We start from the raw sequence: 22,850 nt of genomic DNA, 5'->3' as shown, positions 1-22,850 counted from the left end.
GTGGAGGAAAATAGTGCTGATTGTCTCCATATATAGCCAGCCGTGACAGCTCCTTCCATATGAAGATAAACAGCACTGTTTACCCACATGATGAATGTCTTCAATCCTTTGTTTGAGACATTGTTTTGTTGGTGTATTGAGGTGAATAAAATTGTATAATATATATAATAACATAATAATACTGTTCAATTAAACTGAATTCTATATCATCAATAAAAAAAAGCAAAAGATAGAATTGCGTAAAATAAAAATAGCTTTTTTTACATTAAATAAAATAAAATGTAATTTTCCAATAATGAAATAATTGTAGAAAATGAAACACAATATAATTTTAGAAAAGGAAATACAATTAAAAAAATTGCATTAAATCAAATCATATTGTATATAATTAAATTAAATGTATTGAAACTTTGGAAAATGCAATAAAATACAATGTTATTGGGGTGGGGTGGGGGTCCAGAGCACACAGCTCACCTCCTCGTTGGGCGGCATGGCGCTGGTCCCAGGGTGCTGGGCTGGCTGGGTGTCACTGCCCAGGGCCTTGTAGTAGTCCCCAGTGCTGGGCTGTTTGCTGAAGCTCCTCGACTTCCTGTTGGAGTCCACCCGCCGCAGCCTATCACGGCTCTCCGCTGCAGTCAGCTGACCCCAGAGAGGGACGCAAGACGGATGGATGAATGAGTTCATTAGTCTGTTGTGACTCTCTCTCTCTGCAGCGTGTCTCTGGCTTGGTGTTTTAAGGGTTGTTGTTTTGTAGCTTCGTGGAGCACAAACATTTATTAAAACTGAGATCAACTATTACGTAGTAATACTATATTTATTCCAAGATTATTTTAATATAAGTCTCTCTCTAATATAGGTGTGAAATATAAGGGGGGGGGGGGGGTATATCTTTATATTTTATCAAGCAAATTAAACGGCGGAATAATGATTATAACTAAGTTATAGCAACATCAAAACTTCCATATTCATATTCAGCACCTCAAAAAGCACTCACCCCAGCATAGCACTACAGACTGGATGTTTCAGATCAGACTATAAACCGCAGTGTAAAACCAAATATAACCTAGATTTAGTTCAAACCACACAACTTATCCAGGCGCTTTGAGCCAGCTTAGCCAGAGTCAGGTGACCTCAACCAAAGTAGCTTTATTGAAATAATGTAAAAACAGAACACCTTTTGTTTAGCCTGTGTGAAAACACCAGCATTAATATTTAAAGCTATGCCCTATTCATTAAAGTCTCTCTCCATTTCTGCCTCTCTTCCTCTCATCTCTCCATCTCTCTCCCTCCATCTTTTACTCTCCCTCTCTTTCTCCACTCTCTCTCAGAATTAATCTCCTTGCTACTGTGAACACGTCTCAGAACCTAATCAGACCTTTTCCCTAATGCAAAAGGTCTATTTGAATAGAACACGAGATGTCCCAACCCTGTTGGCGAAACATGGCCTTCTTCTATCTTGTCTCCATCACTCGAGGAACAATTCTTTGAGTTTCCAACCCCCCTACAGGATAACAAAATAACAACTTTGCAAGGTTGCAACTTCCTATAGAGGCACTGGAATCCGAGTGGAAATTATGTCACCATTTACATCGGAGGGCTGGATTGAGGCTGCTCAGTGAGAACAGGCCCAGACGCACCACACATGAACCCGCTATGAATGATCACACTACAAATAACCCTTCAACCCGAATTTGCCTTGTCTCTCTCTGTCTCCCTCTCTCTCTGTCTCCCTCTCCCTCTCTCTCTCTCTGGTGTCACGTTCTGCGTTCCTGTGTGTGATGGTGTGTGGGCATTGGGGCATTGGGGGGATGTGGTACCAGAGTCTGTTGTATTGGACTAGGTAATGCGACCTTGGTGGCTGCTACAGGTGGATTGTTATCTGGCCTGGGGAGGTGGGCCGACAATAGCGAGAAGACAAAGAGTTTTAGTGGCCTAAAACGCTTAGTACGCCCACACACACAAACTCACATAGACACATACACAGGCTTATGCACATTAACACACACACACACACACGGGAAAACACTTACAAACACATACACACACAAATATACCCACACACCGGAAGCATATACAACTCACAACTTAAAGCTTACGGTATACAGTAAGCACATACATATAGAAGTAGACGCACATACATGCATGTGATTACACACACACAAACACACACACAAACACACACACTTGAACAATACAAAAGCTCCATCTAACACAAAGGTGTCACTCAACACACACAAACATACACACACAGGGGCAAACACACACACGCAAATACACATCAACAGACACATGGGCACAGATACACACATAGACAAACGCACTTTAAAAACACCCGCAGGGGCAAACACACACACACGCATACATACAAAAAGACACACACACTCAGACAAACACACGCAAAAACACACACACACACGCACACACATAGACCTTTCATTGCACAAAACTGTCAGTCAACACAAAGTCATTGACTGTAACTTCTCAACCACACAGCCATTCGCATGTTCTCGAACATTCACCACATCAACCCAGACACCCTTTTAAAGAAAGCTGAAACAAGAAATTGTAAAAAACCGACTCGTTCACCATTTGACAATGCCCCACACCTGGCCTACCCCACCCAGCAGGTGGTCTGCGCACACGGTTGCAGATAAACCCCTGGGCTTGAACTGGCTAACATCGAGGCAAATCCTGCAAAACCACATGAGCCTGGCTGGCACGGCAGCATCGAAAACCACGGCCGCTACATCAGCACCATCCCTCAGCCACCCCCCTCTAAACCCCTGGCTCACCCCCCATCCACCTCTCTTTACCTGGGTGTCAACAACGTAGTCCCCCTCGACGAAGCGCCCCTCTAATGGTCCTGACGGCAACACAGGCAGAGAGACACAGAGACAGAGGCACCGAGAGGGAGGGAGAGCGAGAGAGCTGCACTCACACGCCAAGAGGTGCAGAGTCTGTCTGTCACCAGATCCCAGCAATCACCTCCTCCTCCGCGATCAGTATGCAAAGCTGCGCGCGCATGTGTGTGTGTGTGTGTGTGTGTGTGAGTCAGCGTGTGTGTGTGCGCGTGTCAATTGACCTGCCCTCTTACTTTACCCACAGACCTCATCAATAACCTATCAGCTCGGCAACAGGAGCGGACCAGGAGTCTGCCACGCCCCCTAAGCCGCTAAGCCCCGCCTCCCTGGTCTACCTCCCCCATCCTCTGGCCTGACTGTCTTTCTTATGCAAAAGAACAAGACAAACAGCGACACAGGTGTGTCCCTCCATCACTCCCTCCCTCCCTCCATTCTCTCTCCCCCCTTCCCTCCCTGGCTCTCTCTCTCTCCATCTCTCCCTTCCTTCCTTTCTCGCTCACGCCTTCCTTTCTCTCTCTCCATCCCTCGCTACCTTCTTCCCTTCCTCTCTCTTTCCTCCCTTCACACTTTCTCTCCTCCCCCTCTCCCTTTCTCTCTCCTCCCTCTCCCTCCCCCGGTCATTCCCTCCCTCCCACCCACGGTTGTCTATGCTCCAACCTCCAGGGCTTCCAGACTATAAGAACGAGCAGGCCTCCTGGTGCCCCCGCCTGCCTGGCACGAGGGGGACGGAGGGGTACCGCGGGCCGGAAGGTGAGGCCCCTTCTCCTCGACAGGAGAAGGAGGCCGAGCACTTGCTCGCCCAATCACACGCACCGCCCCGGACAAAGGCAAACACAAACAAATGAAAGGTGGGATTCAACTTGTCAACTTGTCCATATGATGGTTATATGGCTATATGGTTAACACTAAACATCATGGTTTGGGTGTGGTGGTGGGGGTGGGGGGTGATGGTGTAGGGAGCTGGCGGTTTTACAAGATGTTGTTACATCAGTTCCCATGATGCCAAGGGAGCAGGTTGTTTGCATCAAAGCATGCCATGCTTTGCCTGTGTGTGTGTGTGTGTGTGTGTGTGTGTGTGTGTGTGTGTGTGCGCGAGTGTGTTTGTGTGTCTCGGAGTATGTAGGAAGGTGTATGTTCATATGTACTGTACTGTGTGTGTGTGTGTGTGTATGTTCCAAGAGAAGGCAACACTTTAATTTTAATGTGTAATTAAAATAAAATAATTGAGTCCCAAACAGATCTGCGATGTCTCTGGACTCCGGCGTCTCACCGGGGGGGAGGACTAATTAGTCAGATGAACATCAAGGTCCATCTCATCTGTCACGGCGTTTGCCAACTGGTTGCGTTTGTCCTGATAATGAGCGTGTCTGTTCGCCCGCTAGCCTTGATAGCCATGCTAGCACAATAACAGCATTGTTAGCCCTGAGGGGACCGGGGACATTGTTACACAGGAGCCACGGCCAGACTGATTAGTCCTCTGGGCCTTGTTAATCCAAACCTGCTCCATCTCGTCCAAGAGGCTTTTTAGACCCGCAAACAGACTCAGTTCAGACCTACATTTTTCACAGGATTATCAAGCGTGTTAAAGTGTATTTTACTTTCGTACTCCTATGACTTGGCGGTGATTTTTTTTTTCATGGAGATGCAAGCTTGACAGGGATAGAACCTTACTGGTGACAGTAAAGCTGGGACATGTGAGATGTGAAAGGTTTTCGGAGAAATGTTGGCAGTGAAGTCCTTTTATCCGACCACAAACACTACATGAAACTCTGCCAACTCACTGCATAGCGAACCATTCTCATGAATCGAACCACCTCAACGCCTACCATACAACCAGGCACAAAATGGCGACTGACACAACCCACTGAATACCAAACACTGTCCTTCAGAGGGTCCAGACGTAGGCTAGTGTGAGAGCCAACAACGCGTAAACAAGACGGCCGAAAAAGAGCCACCCCCCCCCCCCCCATCCATTTCACATCCCGGATGTATTAAAATGAACTCAAGTCGTCCACTTTATTTGCACCGCCCTTGATCACATAGACCGTCCAGAGTTTCCTAAAGGACTTTACAGCTTAAGCGGCCGCCTGAGCAACACACGCCTGCCGCGTTAACTACGAGGTCACAAAAAAAGTTCTACTTTAATTTTAATTGTAAATATTATACAAAAGTATAAAATAATCAAACTTCATTCACTCTCTATGCATAGATCAGGCTACAGGGCAACCGTCTGAGAGCCTGCATGAAAAGAAGCACACATTGTCAACCTGTAAAAATAGTGCACTAACCCTAAACCTAACCCCCCAGCCCCTGGTCTGACGGTAAACCCCATCACCTTAACTAACAACTTTTCTGCGGGATGCCCTGCAGTCTCAAAGTGTCAGAGGGACACCAGGCCCAGTTTAAGGCAGGTGAGGGAGCCTCACCTGTCTCTTGTCGTTCTCCACGTGCCGCAGGTTGTTCTTAATCTTCAGGTACTCTGCAGAACCCGAAGCCCTCAGGGGCTGTTGTCCCGGGACCCCGGACGGGGGCAGGGGGGCCGGGTAGCCGGGCGGGGGCGGGAGAGGGGGAGGGGGAGGGGGCAGGGTGGCCTCCACCCCGGGTGGGGGAGGCGGGGGAGGGAACTCGGGCGGGGGCGGAGGGATAAGAGGCGGTAGAGGCGGTGGTGGTGGAGGAGGTGGAGGCAGGTCCGGTAGGTCTATCTCTGATGCTGGATATGATGGTGATGGTGCAGGCACAGGGGCCTGGGAGCCCGCGGCCGTGGAGGGCGCGCTCCCCTGCGGGACATCGGACCTGATTTCTGGGTTCAGCATGTCCATGTAGGCCTGCATGTTGGTGATGGCCGTCGCTGAACCACCTGAGACAAATACGATTTAGATGTTCAACGGATCGTGGGTCTAAAAAGGACAGTTTTGTTGTTCTATACGGTGAAACAAAGGTAGGCCTGTCTTGGTCTTCTTTGACATGAACGCAACACCCTGTTGTTCCAGGGCAGGCCACTAGGGGGCAGCACCACAACAACATGCTACAGTGGCCCGGAACAAAAGGAGCCAGCCCCTTGTTAGGCTGGCTTAGGGCCGCTCCGGCAGGCAGCCAACTGGGTTCAGAGCGTGTCACCGAGCGGAGGCTCCTGTGTTGCGGCACATTAGAAAAGGTGTGGTGAGACTGAGTTTTGTGAGACTGAGCCTGGGCCTGCACTCATTGACTCGGCGGGGTGGAGACGCACACATGCAGAAAGCACACAACATGGAGCTCCAGGCAACAATTAATAGATATGAACTTTGTTTTTGGTTCATAAGTATTTGTGCATTTTTATTATTTTCTTGTCTTTGTTTAATTTTATCTTTTATAACGATAAAGAATAGCGTTAATGGCGAATTCACATTTGAATATCAAATGTGTCTATCTTTTGATTTTCAGATGTAAGCATAACTTACATGAAAGTGACCTCCAATGAAATCCCTTTAACCGCATTCGCCTACCCACCCCCCCAACACACACACACACATCAACACACACAACCACACACTCGCACACAACCAAACACCCCCCCCAAACACACACACCCAACACCCAACCACACCCTCACACGCACACACACACCTTACAACACACTCACCATCCACAGACACCCACCCCCACACACACACACACACACACACACACACACACACACACACACACATCCAAACACACCCGCACCCAACCACACCCTCACACGCACACACACACCTTACAACACACTCACCATCCACAGACACCCACCCCCACACACACACACACCCGCACACAACCACACACTCGCAAACACACATAAACACACACATGCACAAACATACCCACACACAGACACAGACCCCCACCTGGCAGCGTGGTGGGGCCGGGGGTGGCCCTCTTCTCCCCGGTGCTGGTCTGGCTGGAGTTGGCCGAGTCGTAGTCGGAGAGGCTGCTGGAGGGGGAGCCCAGGTCGAAGCGTGCCGGGGGGTCGAGGGGGGCCATGGTGGTGTTGGGGGAGGACAGGCCCGAGTCGGGCTGCCTGTACTCCAGGTCTGTGGAGGGGTCCCTGGACAGCACCCGGTGCTCCACGCTCTGGGGGGTGGGGGGGGGATGGGAAGAGGGGGGGTGAGGGAGGGAGGGGAGACAGGGGAAGAGAGGGGGTGAGGGAGGGAGGGGGGACAGTGGAAGAGGGGGGGTGAGGGAGGGAGAAGATATGTGGTTAGTTAGTCAGGGGAAACCCAACGGGGTCCTGACTAGCATTCTTGTTTATTTAGTTCACTGCATCTTCGAGTTCTTTTAGTAACCGCTCAGGTCTGTGGCAGAACACTGTTCACCGATACGTCATCTAAAAGTAGTAGTGTCAGAGTGAAACCACTAAAGGGTGGACAAAGGAGACTTTCGACCACATAGGTCTGGGAAGACCAACCTACATTGGAGGGCAAACAGAAAGTCTTTGTTCAGCCATACATGGGAAACATAAGAGTGGACTCATTTTCTCTCACTTCCTTACCTTTCTACTTCCTGATAACCAAATTAAACGTTGAAAAGGGGAACTTATTCTTTCTCCTCAATAGTGTCTCTTTATTTGGTATTAGTTATCCAATTAGGTGCTATTCAACAGAACCATGCCGGGAATCGCCAGGGATACACACACATACACGCACACATACAACCATCCACCCACGCACTCACAAACACATACACACAAGCACAAGCACACACACACGCAAGCACACACACATACAACCATCCACCCACCCACCCACCCACGCACTCACACACACACACACACACACACACACACAAACACAAGCAACAGTTGCGTTGTGGATTTAATCACAGCCCTTTATTGACGCAGCTCCAAGCTGATGGTGAGACACCTCCACCCCCCCACCTTCATCCCTGAGCTCTCAATTTAGCAAAAGGTGTCCCTTGGGGGTAAAGGCACAGGCATGTTTTCGAGACACCCCAAAGAGGTGTCAGAGGGACAACGGTGATGCAGGTGGTGTTGCCCTCCACAATAAGAGCCATGGCAGCTCTTATTGTGGAGCACGTCATTAGAGGAGTGAAACTGGTGTCCGGCATGGACGGCCATGTTGGCTTGCTAAGAGTTGGCGTAATGTTGCCGTTGACACGCCCGCTCAAACATAATGCTAATTTTAGTGGATACATGAGCTTTCGCAATACTGCAGAAGGTCATGTACTTCGCAGCAGCATGATTATCTTTGGTAAAAACGGCGTGGTCATTTTGTTTGTTTCTCCTCAGTTGGTGTGGAAAATGATGCTAATCAGGCTGATTCGGATCAGGAGAACGCAAAGAGGACGATCTTAAAGGTGTACCACTGAGAGGAAAAAACTCGACATCATTCGTGTAAGACTTGTGAGGTATAGCAAGTTTATAAATATAAGGATATCAATCATGCATTATACATGCTGCTTGCCTGCCTTTTGTCAAAAGCCCTTGATGTCATTCATGTAGGAGAAACACTGACATACATCTTGTGAACCCTAAACAACGACATGTGCCCTAAAACGATAACCACAATAGCCCGACACAAATTGACCCTCATGCACACATCCTGTAGTTTGATTTGAATGAATCTGATACTTTGAGTCGAACATCCACACCACCCTTTAAAAGCTACGCAACACACCCTCAATCGAGAGGCCGTCGACGATACTCACCTACGAGAAAAATATCCTTAGCAAAGTATCAGGGTGTGACCCCTCCTCCTGATGAAGCAGGTCCACCTGGGGGCTAGATGTTGCTGGTGGTGGTGGTGAAACACACCAGTGGTTTGGAGCGCTTTTTAAAAAAGGCTGTATTCTATAAAGGCCGGCGATATGCAAAGAGGCAGCATAAACAAATGAGGTGTACTAGAGTCTGACTGGATTAGAGACATGATAGTCCCATGGAGCCAGCCCCCCTCTCCTTTCTGCTCGCGCCTGTATGTACGGATGTTTGTATGTATTAATGTATAAATGTAACTGTATGCATGTATAAACATATTATTAATGTGTGTGTGTGAATGTGTGTTTATCTACATGAACGTATGTGTCTATATGTACATACGTATGAACGAGTGTAAATGTGTGTGTGTGGGTCTGTGTGTGTGTTAATCTACATGTGTGCCGCCGTTATGTATTTATGGATATATGTACGTACGTAGGAATGTGTGTGTGTAAGTGTGTGTGTGTGTGTGTGTGTATGCCAGCACGTTTGTGTGTGTGTGTGTGCGCGTGCGTGCACGCTTGTACGTGTGTGCGTTGGTTCTCGTGCTCCTGTGCGTGCCTCACCATGTGCTCCACGGTGCGCAGGTACTTGGCGCACTGCGGGTGTCCATTGTACTCGGCCAGGTCGGCGGCGGCGAAGCCGTCGTGGTCCCTGATGCCCAGGTCCACCCCGTTCACCACCATGATCTGACAGCACTGGGCGAGAGACATACACACACAGGGAGAGAGTGGGGCGAGAGACATACACACACAGGAGAGAGAGGGGCGAGAGACATACACACACAGGAAGAGAGAGGGGAGAGAGACATACACACACAGGGAGAGAGAGGGGAGAGAGACATACACACATAGGGAGAGAGAGGGGAGAGAGACATACACACACACAGGGAGAGAGGGGAGAGAGACATACACACACAGGGAGAGAGGGGAGAGACATACACACACAGGGAGAGAGAGGGGTGAGAGACATACACACACAGGGAGAGAGAGGGGAGAGAGACATACACACACAGGGAGAGGGGAGAGAGACATACACACACACAGGGAGAGAGAGGGGCGATAGACACGCAAACATACAGGGAGAGAGAGGGGAGAGAGACATACACACACAGGGAGAGAGAGGGGAGAAAGACATACACACACGGAGAGAGAGGGGAGAGACATACAAACACACACAGGGATAGGGAGGGGCGAGAGACATACACACACAGGGAGAGAGGGGAGAGAGACATACACACAAAGGGAGAGAGAGGGGAGAGAGACATACAAACACGGGGGGAGAGAAGGGGGGAGAGACATACACGCGAGGGGAGGGGGGGAGAGACACACACACACAGGGAGACAGAGAGGGGAGGGGGGAGAAAGACACACACACAGGGAGGGAGAGGGGGGAGAGAGAAATACGTACACACAGGCAGAGAGAGAGAGAAATATATGGATAGAGACAGGAGGGGAGATAGAGAGGGAGAGAAAGAGTGCAGAAGAGAGAGAGAGAGGGTGGGTGGGAGGGAGAGTGAGTTGAAAGGGAAAGAGTAAGAGGGTGGGAGGGAGGGAAGGAGAGAAAGAGGGAGATACACAGAAAAAGACAGGCGGGGGAGATAGAGATGGGGAGAGAGGGGGTGAGCTAGGGGTGTACGGTATAAACAGTATAGAAAGCACACCGGTGTGAATTGTGAGACCGGTGTGACCGGTAGACAGTGTTGTGTGTAACGCTTCACAAAGTAAGTAACACGTTAATACAGTAACGTAACTACTTTTTCATGTAAAAAGTAAAGTTACGCGCAACTACTGAAAATTTGGTAACGAAACGCAGTTCCTTTTCAAATTCGGCGCAACGTTACTTTTCCCAGGGACAGATTTGACAGCGACACTGCCTTCTCGGGCAGTATGCTATTGCTCAAGCATGGGCGCTTGATGTGCGCCTACGTGCTTGCGCAATAATCCCTCCACGAGCTCTCATTCCACACCGTACGAGACAGACGCCGGTAGCAAGAAGCTGTCTCTGCATCTCTTCCACAGACATTGCTTCCGTCGGCATTTTCCAAAGCCAGTCCTTACGACCAAAAAAGCCAGAGGTGGAACATGATGAACAATCGCGTCACTGTTTACCTGTGTAAGGACATGGTTCCCTTTCAAAATGTCGATAGAAAGGGCTTTAAAGAGATGGTCAAAACACACGAACCCAGGTACGCGTTACCTGCCCGCACACACTTCAGCCAAATTGAGATGCCAAAACTATACGGCAAGGTCCGCGAGCAAGTCGAGAAAGAAATGCATACTATTAAACATTACTGTTTTTCAAAGATGGAAGTAACTTGAGAAAAGATTTAGCATTAATTTCATGCAGTTTTGCTGCCTAACCAGTATTTTACCCCTTCAGAAGCATTTATATCGAAATTAGGAGATACAATTAACATACCGTGATATAATACCGTTACCGTCTATGCCTCAAATCATACCGTGATATACATTTTAGTCCATACCGTACAGCCCTAGCGTGAGCTATCAATACATGTTTATCTTATCTCGCAGTGAACATCTGTTCTAATGGGAAATATAAGGAACGCCTTCGACTATATTTGTTTCCCTTTTGCGCCTCACAGCTTCGTGTTGACCTCAGTGCCCGCTGCAGCATCGGGGCCAGTCAAATTTGCGTGGTGCAGCATGCAAACCTCCATATGACAGCTCTGAATCACCATGCAAAAAAGCCTTGTAGGCTTATACCCACAAGGTGGTCATTCCAAAGCACTGCAACTGAATGCCACAAACGTGATCAGGTTGATGCTACACAGCAAATGGTAGTCAGCAGGAACACACACATTCATTCTCTGTGTTTCTCTCTCTGTTTCTCTCTCTCTGTGTATCGCTCTCCCTCTATGTTTCTCTCGCTCTCAGTTTCTCTCTCTCTCTCTCTCTCTCTCTCTCTCTCTCTCTCTCTCACCTCCAGCTCTCCGTTCTCTGCGGCGTCGTGAAGCGGTGTCCCTCCCCAGCTGTCCGTGACGATCTCCCCCCCGTGCAGCAGCAGCCAGCTCAGCACCTTAGCGTGGCCCCTGCTGGCCGCAAAGTGCATGGCCGTGGCCCCGTCCCCGTCCCGGTCCGACAGACCCACCTCCGTGAAGCTCACCTGGGGGGTACAGAGACACGGAGCACGTTATGAAATGTTCAACGTTGATTTAAAAAATATATTCTCATATGTTAATTTCATAAATTGCATCATATATTGTCTAAATATAGCATAAGTGTGTGTGTGTGTGTGTGTGTGCATTGGTATGTCTGTATGCGCTACACTTTGAGCTGTTCCAAAGTGTGAGTCTGACCTACAGTGCTCTGATGTGATGTGAACTACAGTCTGGGAGGTAAACTAATGACCTTTGATGTGATGGGAACTTCAGTTCGGGGTGTGAATTACAGATCTCTGATGTGATGTGAACTACAGATCTCTGATGCCAACTACAGATCTCTTTCATGATGTAAACTAAAGATGTCTGATGTGATTTGAACTACAGATCTCTGATGCCAACTACAGATCTCTTTCATGATGTGGACTACAGTTGTCTGATGTGATTTGAACCAGAGATCTCTGATGCTAACTACAGTTCTCTTTCATGATGTAAACTAAAGATGTCTGATGTGATGTGAACTACAGATCTCTGATGCTAACTACAGATCTCTTTCATGTTGTGAAGGGCAGATCTCTTTCAGTATATGAAGTGAAGATCCAAATGTTAACTACAGATCTCTGATGCTAACTACAGATCTCTTTCATGTTGTGAAGGGCAGATCTCTTTCAGTATATGAAGTGAAGATCCAAATGTGAACGACAGATCTCTGATGCTAACTACAGTTCTCTTTCATGATGTGAACTAAAGATGTCTGATGTGATGTGAACTACAGTTCTCTGATGCTAACTACAGATCTCTTTAATTTTGTGAAGGGCAGATCTCTTTCAGTATATAAAGTGAAGATCCAAATGTGAACTACAGATCTCTGATGCTAACTACAGTTCTCTTTCATGATGTAAACTAAAGATGTCTGATGTGATGTGAACTACAGATCTCTGATGCTAACTACAGATCTCCTTCATGTTGTGAAGGGCAGATCTCTTTCAGTATATGAAGTGAAGATCCAAATGTGAACTACAGATCTCTGATGCTAACTACAGATCTCCATGTTGTGAAGGGCAGATCTCTTTCAGTATATGAAGTGAAGATCCAAATGTGAACTACAGATCTCTGATGCTAACTACAGATCTCCTTCATGTTGTGAAGGGCAGATCTCTTTCAGTATATGAAGTGAAGATCCAAACGTGAACTACAGATCTCTGATGCTAACTACAGATCTCTTTCATGTTGTGAAGGGCAGATCTCTTTCAGTATATGAAGTGAAGATCCAAATGTGAACTACAGATCTCTGATGCTAACTACAGATCTCTTTCAGTATATGAAGTGAAGATCCAAATGTGAACTACAGATCTCTGATGCTAACTACAGATCTCTTTCAGTATATGAAGTGAAGATCCAAATGTGAACTACAGATCTCTGATGCTAACTACAGATCTCCTTCATGTTGTGAAGGGCAGATCTCTTTCAGTATATGAAGTGAAGATCCAAATGTGAACTACAGATCTCTGATGCTAACTACAGATCTCCTTCATGTTGTGAAGGGCAGATCTCTTTCAGTATATGAAGTGAAGATCCAAATGTTAACTACAGATCTCTGATGCTAACTACAGATCTCTTTCATGTTGTGAAGGGCAGATCTCTTTCAGTATATGAAGTGAAGATCCAAATGTGAACGACAGATCTCTGATGCTAACTACAGTTCTCTTTCATGATGTGAACTAAAGATGTCTGATGTGATGTGAACTACAGTTCTCTGATGCTAACTACAGATCTCTTTAATTTTGTGAAGGGCAGATCTCTTTCAGTATATAAAGTGAAGATCCAAATGTGAACTACAGATCTCTGATGCTAACTACAGTTCTCTTTCATGATGTAAACTAAAGATGTCTGATGTGATGTGAACTACAGATCTCCTTCATGTTGTGAAGGGCAGATCTCTTTCAGTATATGAAGTGAAGATCCAAATGTGAACTACAGATCTCTGATGCTAACTACAGATCTCCTTCATGTTGTGAAGGGCAGATCTCTTTCAGTATATGAAGTGAAGATCCAAATGTGAACTACAGATCTCTGATGCTAACTACAGATCTCCTTCATGTTGTGAAGGGCAGATCTCTTTCAGTATATGAAGTGAAGATCCAAACGTGAACTACAGATCTCTGATGCTAACTACAGATCTCTTTCATGTTGTGAAGGGCAGATCTCTTTCAGTATATGAAGTGAAGATCCAAATGTGAACTACAGATCTCTGATGCTAACTACAGATCTCTTTCAGTATATGAAGTGAAGATCCAAATGTGAACTACAGATCTCTGATGCTAACTACAGATCTCTTTCAGTATATGAAGTGAAGATCCAAATGTGAACTACAGATCTCTGATGCTAACTACAGATCTCCTTCATGTTGTGAAGGGCAGATCTCTTTCAGTATATGAAGTGAAGATCCAAATGTGAACTACAGATCTCTGATGCTAACTACAGATCTCCTTCATGTTGTGAAGGGCAGATCTCTTTCAGTATATGAAGTGAAGATCCAAATGTGAACTACAGATCTCTTTCATGTTGTGAAGGGCAGATCTCTTTCAGTGTATGAAGTGAAGATCCAAATGTGAACTACAGATCTCTGATGCTAACAACAGATCTCTTTCAGTATATGAAGTGAAGATCCAAATGTGAACTACAGATCTCTGACATTCCAAGATACCAGCCACACGATGACGGTGTTGTGGCCCATCTGGGCGGCGGCATGTAGCGGAGTCATGCCGTCATTGGCTCGGATGCTTGGCTCCGCCCCACAATCCTTCACAAGGTATTGGACGGCCTCCAAGTGGCCCTCCTGACAGGCCAGGTATAAGGGCGTGGCACCATTCTTGGTTTGGTAATTGACAACACTGCAGGAAGCAAAGTACAATACATTCCATTAAGCGAAGGCTTTTATTTTGAAGCACCTTTCGGAGCAGGATTTTTCAGTGGATACACTGACATTGCACCAGAAACACAATTTCTTTCTAGCCACAAAATAATACATACTTACAATTACTATAATGTTATTAGGTTAAATACAAACAAGAGAATGGTTAGCGATTGGGTTTCTGGGTCCAAGACTCAACCCTCTCAACACAGTTCCATAACACAAAAACCACACTTACACACAGACTTTTTATAGAAATCAGAATACATTGCTCATTTGAAACCTTTGTCTATTATGATTGACAGACAGACAGACAGACAGTCCGACTTTTGTGGCTCTTACAAACCCAGCTAATTATCTCATCTCCCATTGGTCATCAAGATTTTAAGTCCCTCTCTCTCTAATGGAATTCGTCCTCCCCGCCACTGAAAGGTCATCCAACTAGTCCTAGGTCTTTCCTGTCACTGGTCAACCATTCAGAAAACAACACACACACACACACGCACGCACGCACACATACACACACACACACACACAGCCAGACACACATAGACACACAGTTCTAAATCCCATAAACCCATGCTTTATTTGGACGGGAACAAGTGACCGACCATGTCTTCCAAGAGGATTAACACTCCAGAACTAGCTTCAGTTTACTACTGGGAAGAGAGAGAGAGAGAGTGAGAGAGACGGGGGGGGGGGGGGGGGGAGAGATGAGAATGAGAGAGAGACAGAGAGAGAGACGGGGGGGGGAGGGAGATGAGAATGAGAGTGAGCAAGAGAGATGAGAGTGAGACAGAGCAAGAGAGAGAGTGGGAGTGGGAGAGATAGAACAGGGAAGGAGAGAGAGATTCAGAATAGCGGGAAAGGGAGAACAAGGGGTGGAGAAGGAAGAGCAGAGGTCACGGAGGTTAGCGCCAGACAAATGACCTTTAACCCCATAGGAAGAGACCTGTGGCTGAAGGCTCAAAGGGATTTAGGCTCACATTAGTACCAGTAACCAGTTCTACGCATGCTCTAAATCAACTTCTGTAAGCTCCCTGGGTTTAAATCTTGTGCTTTCCAATGTTGAGACTGCTGGCGTCGGAAAGGAGTTTTCAGAGATCAGAGCGATGTTTCTAGAACAACTGAGAATAACACCAACGTCATTGTGTGTATGGAAATTGAAACCATCTGGCACAATATCAGCCATAGGGCCCTGTTTTAACGGTCTGAAACGCAAGTGAGAAGCGCCAAGCGCTAGTAGCTTTGTGGGCGGTTCTATGGCGATGTTGCTATTTTACCGGTGCAAGAGTCATGACTCTTGCGCCCGGCGCAAATCTAAAAAGGGTTGGTCTGAAGTAGCCTAATTACCCATAGGTGTGGTTTGGGTGTAACGTGCAATAAACCAATGAGAATGCCAGCTCCCATCCCCTTTAAGAGCCATGAGCGCATTTGAATCTGACAAGTTGATATTTTGACAGCGCGTCTGCAGTTTCCGATGAGACAGATGCACATGAATTTCAAACTTCAAATGGCTCAGTTTATGGCCAAATAATAGGGCCTAATTCACACATGGAATAAGGTTTTCTTCCACAACTTCAGAAATACTGAGCCCTTAAATAAATTTCGGCAAAGAAAACTTAACACACATATGATATGCGGTAACTGTAGTTCTATTTAATGATATACGCAATACATTATAAACATTGTTTATTATCAATATTGTATTCATTATCGTTACCGACTTGTGTTCCTAATATGCATGTGTCCCCCCGTTAATATACATTGCCATGGACTGTATTATGCGTTACGTGTTTAGTTTGCGTGTGTTTAAACAGATGGACGCACACACGCGCGCCCGCATTCATTAATTATTTTACACATACACACACGCGCGCCCGCATTCATTCATTCTTTTTAACACTCACTCGCGGTAAAACAATGTTTTCTCACGATCATATACTCATCAATCCTAAAAGTTATGGGCATGTACACGATGTCTGTGTCAAGAAAATATGTGTTTGCTGTACGGTGTTTGCAGATGCATTGATTTAAAAGTACAACTTATTACCGCTGTATCAGCTGTTCTTTCCCAAATAATTTACCAAGAATGTGTGGCTAGGTAGATGAGTGAAGCAAAGTGTATGCGCGAGGTGCACAAGCAACATTATGCATGCGCCCTTAAAATAGCATCTGAACAACGCGCCACTGACTTTAAACCAGGTATTTCCTGGTTTGTGGCACAACTGATTTCTGAAACTGCAAAATAGCACCAGGGAACGTTCGCGCCAGAACACGCCTCCTCCTTTCGCCAAACCTACCCTTGGGGCGTAAGATCATTCCCTAATTTACCGACGCGTGGCGCAGGAGGGAAAAGAACGCTCTGCGCCAGTTGCAAACTAGCAACGACACATGCGCCAGTGAGAAAGTCAATTGCGCCGGATGCAAGATAGGGCCCATAGAGTATTTGTAGCATGCAGTGTTTAACCAGAGATGGTGCTGTTTGAGCATTATGGGTTCAGACAGCAGGCAGAAATCCCTCAACTAACAATGACTTATTTGCAATTCTAAGTAGTTCAACAGTTTTTTTTAATTTAGTTTTGAATTGATTTGATCTACAGCAATTTGAATAGGACTTTAAACGTATTTAACTGTGACAGTAGGAAATGCACATAATTTATTTGAGAAATTACCTTTCCTAATTATGATAAAAAATTGATTCTCAGATTCCCGGTGAGGCAGTTGAACTAGTTGGAGGGTAGTTAAGGTAAGAACAACATGACAACAGGAGACAACAACATATTGATGTTAAATATTTCAAATTTGTTAGAGGGGGGGAAGTAATCTGTAGTTCTTTCATCAGGAAGTGGGCAGCAGGATTCATTATTCATGAGTGTAACCAAAGTGGGCTTGAGTTTACCTGCAGCACAACAGTGTAATATGAAAAGTACATATTCGATCCCACCTCAAACCCAGGGAACCAACGATAACAATGGCAAACCTGTACTTCTGATAAAATATTTCTTTCTTTTTAAACACCTAGACGAAGATCACACGCTTAATACCTGAAACATTATTTTTTAAATTGCATACATGTGTTTACAAGACCCAGCTGGATTTTCTATGCTCCAGAAGATCTTCATAGGAGAGGGAGAGGGGTGGATTTCAAAGCCAAGGACAATGAGGTCAGCCTTGCGTGGCCAGGACTTAAACGATACTCCAGTCAGTCACCTTGTCACTCCATGACACACAACGGCCAATGCAGGAGATATGTTATGTATATGTTTGTTTGTTCTGTCACGTAATTCATCTTAATGTATCAGCATAATGACATCAAAGTGAACAGCAGGTTGTGCTCTGCCCTTAACCACTATGTGCATGGGTGCTAGGTTACAATTACCAGAATGTGCATGGGTACTAAGAAACCGAAGCTAATGTTCTCTTAATTAGGTTGTAAGTAAGTGAAGTTCAGGGTAATGGTTTTCATGTCACATAAGAGCTCGCGGGATTCTCAATAGCTTTTCCTTCTCAATAATTCAAGAAGTTCTGAGAAGAAATATGCTTGAATTTAACCTGTTGCAAATTCCCGTGACATATTTTTGTGTGTCAAGTCGGGCTATTGCTCCACTCTATCAATTAAAACTGTGTGGGAGTGTGGATGATGGCTGGTTTGAGCAGCATCACCTGGACCGAGTCAGACTGATCGGACTCTGGGGCTGAGTGAGGCTGTGTAATGAGCAATCAATGTGCAAAGGTAATACCAGCCATCTCCACACACACTCAGAGAGAGAGAGAGAGAGAGAGAGAGAGAGATATCTCTCCTGCATGGCCACATGGAGCGCCAACTCCTGCAGTAAACCGGTCTCAAGAAGACCACCCTACGTCCTTTGTCTGGAAGAGACCAATGGAAGTAGGAACTGCAGTGGCAGCCACCTAGGTGGTGTGTAGCAATGGACCTTGCTAATGCTACACTCTGTGTATTGTTATGTTATGGTATTGAATGGTAATGGTTTAGTATGGTTATGGTAATGATCTGTTTTTGGCTATGGTATGGTAATATGTTATGCGTCAAGTGGTATTCAATGCCACAGTCCACAACAGAACTCAGACACTTGACATTAGCCAAAATCTTGTTAACAAAGACAGTGGGGGCCAGAAGAGTCTAGTGGTCAAGCTGTTCGACTCCCAGCTAAAAGGCTATGGGTTTGAATCCCAATGTCTGCAGCCTACCTGAAGGCCTTGTGGAAAATTCCTGTATTCATGTGTATGAAAAATTTGCTCTGAATTAAAGTGTCTGCTCCATGTTAACAACATGTTAACAGCAACAGAAGAAAGACCCATGCAATGGATGAAGGCATTACGAGGCTGGCAAAGAACCACACAGGTCATGTTGATGTTGTGTCTGCGTGACCTGTCGTCAGGAGAAAGGGGCCTTGTGGAAAGGCTTGGCCCAGAGATGAAAGGGATATAGTAGAGGTCTGTGGGGGTGAATAGGCTAATCTGATTCTTAAGACTTATTTCCCTGCATGACCTAACCAGTCCATCGCGTGGCAAGTGTGAGCCAGCCAACTCACTCTGTGGAATATTCCAGTGTGCGACGTCTATTCTCCTCGTAGCCCAATAAAGTCATTCAGGAATTAGCTGAACAGATCTTGATCTTGGCTGATTGATTACATAACCTGTCTGCAACCCCATGCCAAACACATGCATGCACAAACACACACACACACACACACACACATACTCTTCGACTCTACATCACTCTAGTCTAGTACAGTCATTAACGCAGCCTTTTGTTACTCCGACCACTGCTATCGCTAAAGATACATTACACACACACACACACAAGCACTACACACACACACACACACACACATAGCCACCAACACACATACACAGGTTGGTTTTGCGATAGTGGGCTGAATAGGGGAAAACAAATGAGTTGTGATCCGTTAATGAAACAACAAGCCCTATCTGGCAGAACGCTTTAACATCTGTGTGGCCTCAACAGAAGCCTCCGGAAGCTTCCAGAAGACGGTGACATGTCCAACGAGCGAACCAGCTCGAATAGTTCCATGGGATTTACGGCGGCGTTCCACTGGGGGCCACGGTGACGGCGGCCCCTCCTCACACTAGAGTAGCTGTTGGCTGCCGCTGCCGAATGGAAGCCGTTTCCAGTTATGTAACACTGTTAGAGCGTTTACTACAAGGAGGACCTTGGAACCGTGTCAAACCATTCAGCAGAGGATGAAAACATTGCCCCGTTTAATGATGCGTGTTTCTATTAATAGAAGCAAAATTAACAATAACATTATTGTCTCTTTTGCCAGGATGGTGTTCACACAGAGCTTGATTGTTGGCTCTGTCCATCCGGATTGCCGTTTTGACAGAGCCACGATATTCACTATTTTCAACTCTAAAACACAATATTCAAGCCTACCTGTAGGCCTTGCACAATATTAAGCTAGAAGCATGGTGAAGAATATCAAACCAATGAAACAACATCTCAGAGACGCTACATTTTTAAAGTGGCCATAATTGACGATCTAATCTACAGGGGGCATGCTGCCCATCTGAATGAGCGACAGACCAAAACAAAGGAGCACCCCTGTGTCACAGCCTTATAAAACTTGAAACGCCACATCCGCGTCGCCTGATAAACACAGATGGCCGCCCGCCGCTATCTCTCAGCGGCTCAAGTTGGACCTTAAAACAAAACTAACCGTACACACAAACTCCACAGCCAGTCAAACACAGCACACCACAGCCCCCACCGTTTCCAAGGCCTAATTGTTTCCTCTCATTACGCCTTATCGCTGGGTGCTGCTGCTGGGGTCACCGTGGCGACCGTGGTAAACAGTAGAGGTGAATGTGGTGCTGGTGAATGGGAAGGTGGGGGGGAGGAGCCGTGTCCCCAAGAGGCCATTAAAGATTCAGCAGTGGCGCACCTGTCCGGGGGTCACACAATATGGAGAGCTGCTGCCGAGGTGAAACACAACAGCCAGGGCTCCTTCGCGCTCTCTGCTAGTCCGGAGCTCCGGGGAGGGCCGGCACACAGAGACGCCAGCGGGGTTTGCATACCCTGATAGCAGAGTGGCACATTAGGCGCACATTACAAGGCCGCTGTTGTCTCTGTACGGAGCCAATGAGAGATAGCTGGATTTGCGGATGTTGTTAAAGTTCTCGCTAAATAGCTTGTTCTCTATGCCGGCCTGTCTTTCTTCCTCTATGCCTGCCTGTCTGTCCGTCTGCCTGTCTTTCTTCCTCTATGCCTGCCTGCCTGTCTGTCTGTATGCCTGCCTGTCTTTCTTCCTATATGCCTGACTGCCTGTCTGTCTGTCTGCCTGTCTTTCTTCCTCTATACCTGTCTGTCTGTATACCTGCCTGTCTTTCTTCCTGTATGTCTGTCTCACTTTCATAACAGACAATCTTTTTAATACACACACAATGGCTATTGATGTGTGTTGCATATGATGCTCAAGCAATGTTGAACTCAGTCAAAGATGATTACAATATTGTCCTTTAAACTAATGCTGGAGCCTGACTGTACTGAGGTGAATATAATAAGACCAGGGCAATGTTAAATGTTAATATAGAATGCATTTGCGTGCAAAAATGTGGTTTTGCATGGAATGGGTTTCCAACCTGATATAGAAATGTGACACAAAGGATGAGTTGAAGCAATGCTATTGCTATTGCTAAAGTCGTTCCCCAGCTGATCTGTATCCCACAATGCACTGTTATATATGCTTACTCGTTTGGCTGACAATGATTTTCTGTTGTGTATTTGATACCTTTCAATAAGCACGTTTGTCAAACCCTCAAAAAAGTATGTTTTGGTGATATTATTTTAATTAAGTTGCTTCTTATTTAATAATCTTAAAGAAATAAATGTTGTGGGAAATCATATGGATTCTCTAATGGATCCATTGAGATGTGAACAGGAAAACCATCACAAACTTTCCATCCCTGGAGAGACAAGGGGTATTGACTATCACTCCAATTTCTATGTGGCTTATCTGACAGCAACAGAGTTCTTCCTCTATTCCCGCAACTATGGGTTAGATACCATAGATACCATCTCTGTTTACTCAACAGATCTGATTGATGATTGGAAAACTTTGCGTGACAGATCCTTTTTTACTCACTTCCTGATGCAAAACACATCTTCATGTAAAACCCTGGACTTATATGGCTCTCTCTTATATGGCCGACTTTATCCCCAGTGCAGCACAAAGTGAATCCTCAAAATCAATGTCAATGGGATTTGATGTGTTGAGTATATCACAGGTTGGATAAAACCAATATTAAAGACCGTGGAAGTCTGGGTGGTTTCACGCTGGGAGAAGCGGGCGTGGCTCTCAGAACTGATTAATAGACAGGTGAGGTACAGCAGTCGGCAGGTGTCGTCAATTACCAATCACCAAACCGTCGTAAAAGTCTCATGTTAACTTTGAAGAACCTCTGCACCTTGAGAACAGCTATCAGTCTCATTCTTTACAAATATTAATTCAAGGTGCATGTTTCTTCAAAATAAATGTCCCCCATAAAAGTAATCCGGCTTAAGTCACTGTATACACTAGACTAGAGCACCAGCAAGTCACTCCTGGTTAAGCTATGTTTTTTTATGTGTGCTCATATTGTGCGCTTTAAGTGTTGTGTGTGTCATCTGCCATTGGTCAAGCTAGGCTCTGCTTGACAAGGATTACTCAGGCTAATGCTAGTGCTACGCGTCATCACAATGCAATCAGGGCCCTTAGGGTCTATGCTATCTCTACGAGGGACGGGTCCTCTGACAAAGCACTGATTAGCAGCTACATTCATCTGGAGGTAATCACCAACTATTGTGTGTGTGTGTGTGTGTGTAACCCTGAGTGGAAATCTGCTATTGAAAGTGACGGTGCAATTTGTGTGCACATCATCCCTTACACGCACACACACACACACACACACACACACACACACACACACACACACACACACACACACACACTAACATAAACATGTGTACACACAGAAACTCACACACATACATTCTGGGTGTCGCAGCAAATTAGCAAAACAATTAATTAAAAGACAAGCTAAAAAATCGTTTCTTTGTGGCATTTGAAGAAAAGCACTAATAGTAATATTTCTTCTAATAGTAGAAGAAACATTGGCATGAAGTATTTCCCCATAGTCAATAAAAACCTCTCTCTAATAACATAATAATACAGCATTGAACAATGCTTTCATATTTGATTC

General features: G+C 45.9%; 1 protein-coding gene across 1 annotated transcript in view; it reads right to left on the bottom strand.

The window, feature by feature from the left end:
- Positions 1-22,850, bottom strand: part of espn (espin) — a 49,522-nt gene that overhangs the window by 23,958 nt on the left and 2,714 nt on the right. Inside the window, exons 3-8 of the mRNA XM_079741711.1 lie at positions 14,418-14,604; positions 11,533-11,715; positions 9,156-9,287; positions 6,725-6,950; positions 5,288-5,718; positions 475-639 (exon numbers count right to left, since the gene is read on the bottom strand). Of these exons, the coding sequence (XP_079597837.1) occupies positions 475-639; positions 5,288-5,718; positions 6,725-6,950; positions 9,156-9,287; positions 11,533-11,715; positions 14,418-14,604 (1,324 nt within the window). The remainder of the gene's footprint in view (positions 1-474; positions 640-5,287; positions 5,719-6,724; positions 6,951-9,155; positions 9,288-11,532; positions 11,716-14,417; positions 14,605-22,850) is intronic.

This window comes from Pollachius pollachius, assembly GCF_949987615.1.
Source record: "Pollachius pollachius genome assembly, chromosome: 8".
Taxonomy (NCBI): domain Eukaryota; kingdom Metazoa; phylum Chordata; class Actinopteri; order Gadiformes; family Gadidae; genus Pollachius; species Pollachius pollachius.
The sequence above is the reverse complement of the archived record's forward strand: the minus strand, read 5'-3'. Positions and strand labels throughout refer to the sequence as shown.